Here is an 11755-nt window from a genome sequence, read left to right as displayed (position 1 = left end):
CAGTGTAATTAAGTGCTCTTCAATTTTCCTGATTGTTGAGATAATTTTTCTTGGTCTTCTACAAGGAATAAAAGTAAAGTAAAACAATGGCGAGAAAGAATTGGAACCTGTATAAAGGTCTAACAATTGAGATGAAGAGAAAAGTCTTCGAAATATACAGAAATGAGGCCTAGTTAATGGCAATCGACTGAGACTATAACAATGACAGAGACAGAGTTTATAAATTAAAAATTAAATAGTAAAGATCTCAATGTCATTGACTTTTGCGTGTAACAGACGGACTGTTGTGAAAGGCCACAATAGAGGAAGGTATTAAAATAATGAAGTATTTAAAAATAATATTTAACATATATGTTTTAATATATAAATATATTAATTAATACATATTTTCCCATTTTGTCGCTGCTTTATTTCCAATTCTCGCAGCATGTCATAATCTGATAATGCACATATCAATGTAATCATCTTCTCCCAAAAAAATTCAAAAAGTTAAAATGTTACAACAGTTGATCCAACCATCTCTCACTTCTTAGAGTTCAAAACTTTCATCACTCTTCAATTGATGTTCAGTTGGACCAAACTTGTACAAGCCCTCTTTGATCGCCTGCGTAAATCTCATTCCTTTCCTCATCATAGAACAAAGAAGTAATGTGTTGAAGAGGATTATTGACACCAATCTTAGCACAGGAAATTCCAGTCAGAATGTTCAAAATGGTTATGGAGCGATGTACTTTACTGTAAGAAAGAAACAACTCTTCATCATGAGTCAAATGATCGACCAAAGAAGTACAAAAGTTGGTGTAAGATTTAACCAGCTCGCCTTTCAAATTCCACACAAAAACAATCTCACCGTGAATCTCCAAGAATAATCGTTTCCGATGCAAACAAATAAATCTTGCTCGACTGTTGAACCTTTCCTCGCCCAATTCAGTTATCTTTCCACTCTGAATATCAACCATTTGCAAGCATTCATTATATTGTTTAAGGAAAATCTTGTCATGAAGCAGCTCAATAACCTCTAACTTTCTTTTGGGTATCAATGTATGTTGGAAAGATTTCAAAACAGTGCCATCTGCCATAGATATGATCTTCAAAGGAAGAATACTTCGGCAAGCGCTTTTTTTATAAGTGAAGAGCATTAGACCAGAACTGATATATATTCCTGAAACATCTCTCTCTGATATGGAGTACAAGAATGTATTGTTCTTCGAATCGAACACCTTGTAAGTATCATCTTGAGGATGAAAAGTAATAATTTTCTCATTGATATCACTGAATATCATGAAACCAGTAGAAGTCAGGTCAGAGCCAGGAGATACAGCTTCCGGTTAAGCTCTTCTGATATACTCAAGTGAGATTATTCTGCACCTCATTAAATATCCATTGGAAACATTAGCTAATATCATGAGTAGAGAATTATTTTCTTTGTTGTAGTATAACCTCTGAATTAGTTCAGATGAATGTGGACCTGAATTCAAGTAGCAAAGCATTTTGTTTGTATCTCTATCAATGGGAGCACAAACACCTGATGCTGCCAAAGCAAATATTATACCGCCACCCTTAAAGACCTGTACAATCTTCGATGGTTGATTTGTATTTGTATCAAACTCTTTCTGCAACTGAAAATTGCGGAATTTGATTGGACCATCATCATTTCTCAACGCCAGTCTTTTACCAATCTCACGACTATGAAGTCTGTGGGTAATGTTGTGAACTTCCGAGAAATGCTTCCTTTTATCTCCCATTGCGTTTAATAAAATTGATACTGATTCGAGAATTAATGCAGCTGCTATAGAGATACTTTGTTCAGTGCACTTGTATTTATGGTTGGCTCAAAGAGTGCGTCGATATAAAATTGAAGTATATTTGTATATCGAATAATTAAGTCAAGAGGCTTTCTACAATGGCAGCAATCTTCAATGTAAACATTTTTCATTTTGAAAAATAATTGACGTTCATTTACATGTCAAAAAACCAAAATAGAAATATGCATTTTTTTAATTGCTATTATTTTTATAGAATATGATTTCTTTAAAATTTGTACATAGTGAAATAAATCATTGTCTAAATTTGATTTGCTGAATTTTCCAGTCTCATTAAACTTCTATGTATTAATATAAACACATAGTATATGGAATTTTTTGTGTTCATTTGAATACAATATTTACTAAATTTATATTAATTCTTTTGAAATTACATACTTCTCGGCTTATTTTACAAAAAAAAATTGAAATAAATTTTTAGGTATGCTAATTAATTATTAAATGATTACACATTTTAACAGATTAGTAAAATAGAATTGTTTGATTCATTTAGAATTAGTGGAAATTGCTTCATAAGTTATATAGATGAAATATTAATTTTTTATATTAACTTAATATTTTAACTAAATATTGAATAAAATAATTGACAAATTAATATTATATTAATAATTTAAGTAGTTGAAATTATATATGTGTGTGTGTGTATGTATGTATATGTATATGTGTGTGTGTATACATAGATACATAGATACATACATATACATATGTATATAGATATATACATATGTATATACATATATACATACATATATACGTATGTATCTATGTATATACATGTATACACACACACACACACACACATATATATGTATATACATATATACATATGTGTGTGTGTGTATTCAAAAAGATATTATATCATTTATTATATAGTTTCATGGAGGATATAAATAAGAAGTATGGACTTCATATCGATGATGATATAAAGAAGGATTTTGCAATTGGAGGTAGTTGGTGACAAGGAGATTCAATGTAGTTTTAGTCAAAGAATTTGCAAAATAGACATGATGAACATCATTGATAGATACATCAAGGCATATCAACAACCTGTGACCTTATTGGAAGGGTGATGTTGAAAGAAGTATTCTAGGGAATATGTAACACAGTGGATCATTTAGCAAAATGGAACTGGGCCAAGGAAGTTAAGTTTACAACCAAATGATTCTTTCTACTTGAATTTGAGTGTAAAAATGATAGAGATGATGTCCTAAAACATGGAAAGTAGATGATTGGAGAAATTTTATTTATTTTAAGATATGGTGTCCAAATTTTGATATCTCAATTATGCACTCTAAAGAAATGTTGTTATGAGATAGACTTTATCCTCTTCCATAAAAATTCTAAAGTTGAGAATGTACTTGAATGATTAGAATCTAGTTGAGTCTTCCTCTGGAAGTTGATTTGAGTGAGGATTCAATGATTACTTATGTAAGATAAAATTTTATAATAATACAAATCTCCTAACCATTATTCAATTGTTTACTTTGAAAGCTATATGGATGCAAACGGTTGAATTAGAAGAGGAAATATTTTATTGTGTGGATTGTAGAAGCAGTAAACACAATTCTAAAAAATAATCTCCTTAGCTGAAAGGTATGGTAGGTAAAGTTATCTTCTCTTGAGAGAGAAAGGGATGGAGAATAAGAAGGGGTATATAAATTGAAAATTTGAGAAATTTCCCCTTTCCATGAAAAAGAGGAGAGTCAAAAACATACTAAATCTAATATAATTGGTCACAAACATCTTATATTAGACAAAACTTGGCAATTTTCTCTAGAAAAATATGGTTGTAGGGATTTCAAGATATTTCTATTAGATGAAGGACAATATAGTAGAACAATAGATGTATGTGGTAAATGTCATTAAGAATTCAAATTTTGAGAAAAGTATTGTAGTTCATTTAATGAATGGGAATAAAAAGATATGTTACAGGTTGTGGTACTAAGAAGAATCAGTCAAATGATTGTTTCATCATAAAAAACAAGAATCAAAAGGCCATAAATGGGAAAGAAGACCAATAGTAGAAATATAGTTGATGACAATTTCTTTCTTAGTCAAATATTTGTAAAAATATACATGACATGATCTAAGGAAGGATGCCCCTTCTTTGGGGTAGATAAAAGTCCTAACTCAAAATGTCAGCGGAATTAATTCACCTAATAGGAGGCAAATAATAAATCACTAGATTTAGATCATGATGTTAAATGTAATAATGTTTTAGGAGACTAAATTAAGTCAAGGTGAGATCGAGATATTCATCAGCTTGTGTGTTGGTAAATCAGGTCTTCTTTTGGGCTTACATTGCATCCAAATACTTCTCCAACACAGGTGCTGATAATAAAGTTACCATAAAATTATCAAACAATGAATCTCATTAGATGAAAGTGGATAATTTCAAAATATTTGGTTCAAACTTGTACTTTATTCTGTGCAGTATATATGGGCTTCTCAAGATGGTGGCCAAACTAGCATAATGAAATTGCATTGAAAAGTATATGAAATAATATGATGAATGGGTTATTTTAGGGAGAAGCTATTCATATGGTAGAGAAAATTTAGGCTGGGGTAGATTGTTTCAAGTTCAAGAAGTCATAGAAAGAACAAGCAAATAAGTCAATTCATGAGACAAGAAGGCATAAATAAAGTGTACAATAAGGTGTGTTGTGTTAGGAGATTCATGTTAAGGAATACTATTATGAAAAATCTACATTTTCTAGATAATAATAAAATTAACTAGAATTTTTTTATTGTAGCACCCTCCAAAGATAAATGTTTCAAAGAAACTTTATTTTTTAAGGTCATAACAAACAACTATAAAAAGACACTACACTATGCACTAAGATGTCACTTAATAAAATGTGTATTAGTGGATGTACAAATCACAAAAAGTAAGGAAGGTTTTAATACCAACCTTAAGATGTTAATATATTGTTAGGGAAGATAGTTATATACACAAATGATAAAAAATCTTGATCAATAAGGAGATATCATAACAAAAATATATGTATTTAAAGCTAAGAAGAACATTTTAGATTGAAGTCAATAATTATTTGAGTAAGTAAGAGATAGTTATAAGAACATATCTCACAATAAGAGTTAATGGATCCTTATCAAGGACACATCACCATCCACAAGGAAGTAAGAGATATTTTCCAAATATACAATCATCCAAAAATAGTATACAACTTTAATAAAGATGCATCATTTTAACTAGAACGGAGAAGAATGCCAAGGATATAAAACTTCTAAATTACTAACAGAGAAGATCATTCATGAAGGATTGTAAATTTTCAACCCCAAGAAGAGGTTAGGTTAAAATGTTATATGGCCTCAAGAAAGGAAAAAGTTCAACAAATCTATGAAACAATGGAAAATTATTAGAAAATATACAACTCAACATAGAGATATCGAATCCTAATTAAATATTTGAGTTTGAAACAAGTATTATTCCACTTGGAATAAAGGAAATATTAATTACACAATTTATTTGTATCTTAGGTGTTATACCTAATAAATTATTTTCCTAATTCCTAAACATATATTTGAATTTAATTTACTTGGATACCTCATAGGAACATTCCTACTTTGGTATTATTATCAAAATATCAATTTAACTACTAATTTCACACCTAATACATCTCATATCTATCATCAAAACTATAACATTGAAATGTAAATAAAAACATCACATCCATGAAAGATTCAACACATAACACAAATTATTTGGTTACCCATAAACACTTCAATGTGAAGGTAAAGCTAGGGTGAGGATGAAGCCCACAAATCTTCACTGTTGCATCAATAAAGTTAACTTGTTAGGGTTATAATGTTTGATAAAAAAATGATTTATGATGGAGACACAACCAAAGACTAGAATGGACACATAGGAAAAGGAAAATATTATTATCAATGAAAAATTCCCTATGGGCTTACAATAGTATGATTCTGGAGAAAGAAATCCTTCGCACAGTACCTTCTCTCAAACTCCACTAAGAACTGCCTTTACAATGCCAGAAGTGTTCTTAATTAAACCCCAAATGGTTTAGGATTAGGAATACATTCTAGAATATGCTAGTTGGCATTCACCACCAAAATAGAAGGTTCCAAAAATCACGTTAGAAGTCAATGTAAAATTAGAAGAATCCAGAAGCAATAGTCCAACTTCTGGGAGGCATAACTTTTGAACTGAGACTCTGATTGATGAACTGTTTACATTTCTAGAAAGCTCTTGAAGCATTGTATAGCCCTATGGACCAGCTTTTCTTGACCCCTATTTTTTGGCCCCGTACGAGGCCATTTAGTGCCTCAAATCTAACTTTGAAGTGCTCTTAGGAGGTCTCTAGAAAGTTTAAAACTATGATAACTTTCTAATCGTAAAGCCTTTTGACCTTATTCATTTTATGAATCATTTTAAATTATAAGTATAATCATTCCTCAAACTTAGACCCTCTAACTCATTATAGATTTGGCTCGATTGCAAAATAACTCATTTTTTGCAATTACACATATCCCATGGTGCTTAAAAACTCTAACCCAGAAAACTAATAGTGAAACTGTGAGAGTTGGAACCTTTATTTGACCCAAATGGGTATCCAGAAATGAAAACACATTAAACAAAAACTATCTCCAAGAATATTTTTGGGTGATACAGGATTGCCCTTACACCATTAGATGCTCCTACATCAATTTACATAGGTTTTTGTGCAATTACAAACTCATATAATAAAAATGGTTTTCTTAGGATCTGAATGTTCTAATGCTCGATCATAACTAACATTTATGTTGGCACTCAACTTCTACATTGTTGATCTTTTGTATTTACTTGGTGAAAGATGCCTTCTAATTTCCTCAGTCTCAACTGTAATTGGTCGATCTATATATGTGCTCGGTCTTAACTAGGGTGCTCAAAAATCTCTGACTTGCTCAGCTTGTGATGCAAAATAAACAAGTCCTCATGTACTTGGCCTTTACTAGATGACTTGGTCATAGTGATGACCTTGCATCCTTGCCTCATAAATGAATAAGTGTTTGGACACTAATAGGCAACATGGGCATAGATATTAAAAATATCCCCCTTGGCATGAGTGGAAAAGATACTTTGTCATGAATTATCATTTCATTCAATAATACTCCCCTTGAGATTATAATTTGGATATGCCATCCTGATTTGTTGATACTGTTCCATCCAATGAATCAGTCTTTGATTTTTAATGTTCCCTTTAACATATTTCCCTTTATTGCTTGCTAAGTTCCCCTTGTTATATTATTCTTTCATTTCCCCCTTGTTTTTGTCACTTATGGATTGGGGTTTGTTGGGACTATCTTATACTTCTAAAAAAATGATTTGTGGCTTGCCAAAATTTTGGCAAAGCCTTTATTCCATTATTCCTTTACTTTCTCCATAAATTTAATTTAAATTTATAGCTCAACAACTAGATCAAGTAGGCTTTTGAAATATTTGAGAAATGGGTGTTTTTATTCATGATATTCTATGCTATAGACACTTCCTTTTGAATAATTCCCAAATGTGGTAGCAACTAGAATTGAATCAATATAAATTTATTTCTTATATCACTAACTCAAGGTGTGAGCTCAGCTAACCTCTATTGTCCAAATGTTAACTTATTGTATGACGGTGAGCTCAAACTTGCATTCTTTCTCAATGATACTATACATGCCCCCATGTCAGCACTTATTAAATCAATAGACCATTAGTTCTCCAATGTGAAGAACTCAATATCACAAAGTTTCTTATACAAAGTATGAATAGTCTTCAAAATTACTTCTAGCTATGTGACTAAATTAGAAAGCTTTGCTCATCTATGTACAAGTTCTCTAGAGACTTTCTTTAATACTTTGTGCTCAAATTTTCATTTAGACCATTGCATCAATTTATCATTGGTCTCTATATCCTTTTATTGTACCTTGTCAATTATATGCACTAACTAATCCAAATTTTGATATTGATTGTTCAAGTTAGTTATTCCAAATGCATCTACAAAAATGTCTTTAACACTATGTAATACCTATTTCTTTTTGTGCTCTCTCTTCAGCTATTCTTGCTTTGCCTTGTGGCTCAGCAAAGTTTGCAACACCTACATTTTCTTCAATATCAAATTGTTTAAGTCATACATGGGTAAAGTAATTACCTCATCCAGACTTACTAACTCATCTGCCATCTCTTTTGATTGAGTCATGATCTGAGATCTGGGGTTATATCACTAGGTAGTGATATTTGAAATTTGTTACCCTTCTTAATAGATCTAGATATCTTTTGTTGCTACTCTTGAGCAGGTGTCACCTATTGTTCAGGGGTTCTAGTCATTGGTTTTGATGGCTTTGCACTCAGAAACTGTATGAGAGCTTGTGTGGCTTTTTTCTCTTTTGATATCTCATCCTCTTCTGTGAACTCTGTGTACTTGACTTATGCAACCTTCACTTGAGTTTGAAACTTATAAGCATGCAAATAAATTGTGGAATCACAATTATAGCCTTTCCTTATTGCTCGACACTTATATCCTTGGTAACTAATGTAAAGTTAGAACTATCAGTCTTAGCACTTTCAATCCTTAGATAATCTATGATCTGTAGAAAGACTAGATTGGTGCTTGGTAGTGATGTGTCAGGTTCAACATTTTTTTAACTCTTCTTTTGTTAACATATTATAATCATGTGGTGATGAATTAGAAATGTCTTCAATAGTGACAACATCTTGTTGTTCACACCCTTCTACAAGTTGTCTAACTTCTACTACAAGTTTTGCAACTTCTTCTGCATCATCCTCTTCATCTTTATTGACTTCTCCACCTTCATATTCTACCTCTTCATCTCCTTTATTTATTGATGGATTAAGCAATATAAATGCTTATATCCATACACTGATACTCTCTTTCTCAACTTCACAAGTTTTATTCATCAAAATTTTATACGCCCTTTCTTTTGGCACAAACTTCTTCACAAAATATTTAATGGCAATAGACATGTGTGTCTTCCCTAAATTTGGCATCGTTTGTGCTAAGGTGGTCTCTCTAATTTGTGTCTTAGTAGATAATGCCCACTTCCACTTAGCATCAACCTTATTATACAAGTTTTCTGGAATTCCTTTTTTGGACTCTAAAGGTGTATTCTTAAATTGTATCATTATTCTATCAAAGATTTTTCAAGTTTTTCTTGATCTTCTTTATTAAAGGAATCAAAATTGATATCTTTGTGTAGTAACTCCAACCAATTATAACTTCTTCAAACACCAAAAACTTCTCCAGTTCAGTTGTTCGACATTTTTCCAAACACTTGGCAAGCAAGCTCTGATACCAATTTAATATCCTCTTACAAGGAACTAATATGCAAATGCAATTATTTTTGTATTATTAGTGCAAATACATGGAAACTTGATGCAAAAAAATGAATACAGTAATGCCAAAATTTTGATTATGAATTATCACAGCAAAATCATATGCTGATGAAGTACAATGATAATAGTGATGCTTGAGAATGGAAATGAATCAAACACAGAAACTACAACACAACATCATGCATGTGTACTATAGTAGCCAAAAAAAATTCTCCAATTAAGCACAAATAGAACTCCTAAATTGAAGCTCTCCTAAATACCAAATTCAATGGATATTTCACCACCTCAAATGGTCACAACACTAAAGAGTTGACATTCTCCAATGGCTGACTGAAATCGAAAACCTTAGTTTCTTCTCCCAACTTTATATCAAATGCAATTCACAAAATCAGATGATAAACAATGAAGCTCTCACCTCTATTTATACTTTTCCTTCACCCTTCTAGAAGGAAATACAATATTTAATAATTGTATTCTCTAGAAGTTTCTCCCTTTCCAATAATTAATGTGCTTTTAGGAAATTAAATTACTAGAAGTTTCCCCCTTCCAATAATTAATGCACTCACTAGAAGCTTCTCTCTTGCAATACAATAATTAATTGTGCTTCTAATAAATTAAATTACTAGAAGCTTCCCCCTTCCAATAATTAATGCACTCTCTAATAAATTTAATTAATTAAATAGAAATTCACTTTTTTTTACTTTATAAGAAATTAATTTAATCAATTTCTCCTTATTTCTCCACTTAGCCTTCGGAGAGCATAAAGGCTAAGAACTCCACTAATATACTAAAAAGATGGGGAAGTTACAGTCTACCCTCCCTGAAATTGCTTGTCCTCAAGCAACTTCAAGTCTAGATGCTGCAAAATCTCCTCATTCTCCCATGTCACATCCTCTACTGGCAGGTCCTTCCATTTCACCACATACTCTCTTATAGTGTGTCGCCTCAAGTTCCTTTCCCTGAAATCAATGGTAGCCTTTGGCACCAATATCAATTTTCACTCATCATCCAAGGGTGGGAGCACTGTAGAAGAAACAATATGATGTCCTAGCATCTTCTTGAGGCGTGACACATAAAAAACATTGTGCACCTTGCTCTTTGCTAGCAAATCTAAATCATAAGCCACCTCTCCCACTTTCCTAATAATCTTGAATGTACCACAATATTTTGGCTTAAGTTTCTTAGCACCACTCTTCTTGAAAGAACATTGATAGTAAGGTTGCAACATAAAGTATACCATATCTCCAACCTCAAAAGTCTGCTTCGTCCTCTTCTAGTCTGCATACTACTTTTGTTGATTATGTGCCTTGGTTATATTATCATTGAGAGTCTTAACAATGTCTTGAATCTCCTATAACAAATCACCTACATTGGGCACTCTACTATCACTTAAAAGCAGATCCATAAAATTGGGTTCCTCGTACCCATATAGGGCCATTAAGGGTGACATCTGAATAGACATGTGATAAGTGAAATTGTAGCAATACTCACATAGATAAATCCACTTTACCCATGTCTTCTATTGCCTTGCTATATAATTTCTAAGATATCCCTCCACCCATTTATTCACTATCTTCGTCTGATCATCTGTCTAAGGGTGGTAGCTAGTACTCAGAGTGAGCTTTGTCTCACACAACCTGAATAGCTCTTGCCAAAAATGACTCATAAACTTTTTGTCTCTGTCACTCACAATGCTCCAAGGTGAGCCATGTAATCTGAATATCTTCTTGAAGAACTCTGCCACCTATGTAGCAATGATTGGAAAGAAGTTTGCAAACTTTGTAAGGTGATCCACAACCACATATATGTAGTCCCTGCCTTGGGCTCTATGTAGTCCTATGATGAAGTTCATAGATAAACACTCCCACTTTCTATCAGGAATTGGAAGTGGCTGAAGTAAACTGACTAGATAGGAGCGTTCCTACTTATTCTATTGGCAGGTGGGACACTCCCTAACATACTGAAGTAGCTCTACTTTGAGCCTTTTCCATGTGAAGTGCTCTCTAGTCTACTAGTATGTCTTGTAGAAACTAAGATGTCTTGCCATAGGTGAATCATGAAAAGATTTTAAAACCATCCTCCTTGCTACTAAGCCTGGAACCAAAAATATTTTCCCTTTGTAAATGATGAGCTCCTTCACAAGGGTGTATCTATTGTCCTAAATAGTTCCATCTATGAATCTAGTGGTCCATGCATCCTTTGCATACTCTACAAGGATCAAGTGTCTCTAATCCTCTGATATATCTATCAATAAGCTCAAATGGGACCTATATGATAAAATGTCAACAACTACATTATGTGTCGCTTTAAAATATGTAATATCAAAGTCATAGGACTATAACTTGCTTACCCACTTCTTGCTGCCTATCATTGAGATCTCACTGCCCCAAAAAGTGTTTTAGGCTATTATGGTCAGTTTTGATACAAAATTTGCTACCTACCGAATATTGCCTGAATTTAGCCAAAGCATGCATAATGGCTAACATCTCCTTATCATATATGTTGAAGCTCTACTCTAGCCCTCTTAATTCCCTACGCTCATAAGCAATAAGGTGCTTCTTCTGCATAAGCACCACTCCAA

General features: G+C 32.4%; 1 protein-coding gene across 1 annotated transcript; it reads right to left on the bottom strand.

Moving 5' to 3' along the window:
• Positions 1–566: 566 nt before the first annotated feature.
• LOC149543524 (uncharacterized) lies at positions 567–1745 on the bottom strand. Its single transcript, XM_089795808.1, has 2 exons — positions 1441–1745; positions 567–1272 (listed from the first exon to the last, which is right to left on the bottom strand). Exons 1-2 carry the CDS (start codon positions 1743–1745, stop codon positions 567–569), a joined length of 1011 nt encoding a protein of 336 aa, XP_089651934.1.
• Between the last annotated feature and the right edge of the window lie 10010 nt (positions 1746–11755).

The sequence above is a fragment of the Cupressus sempervirens genome, chromosome 8 (genome assembly GCF_028749045.1).
Source record: "Cupressus sempervirens isolate cs-2001-9-10 chromosome 8, ASM2874904v1, whole genome shotgun sequence".
NCBI classification, from domain to species: domain Eukaryota; kingdom Viridiplantae; phylum Streptophyta; class Pinopsida; order Cupressales; family Cupressaceae; genus Cupressus; species Cupressus sempervirens.
This window is presented reverse-complemented; position numbering and strand designations above follow the sequence as displayed.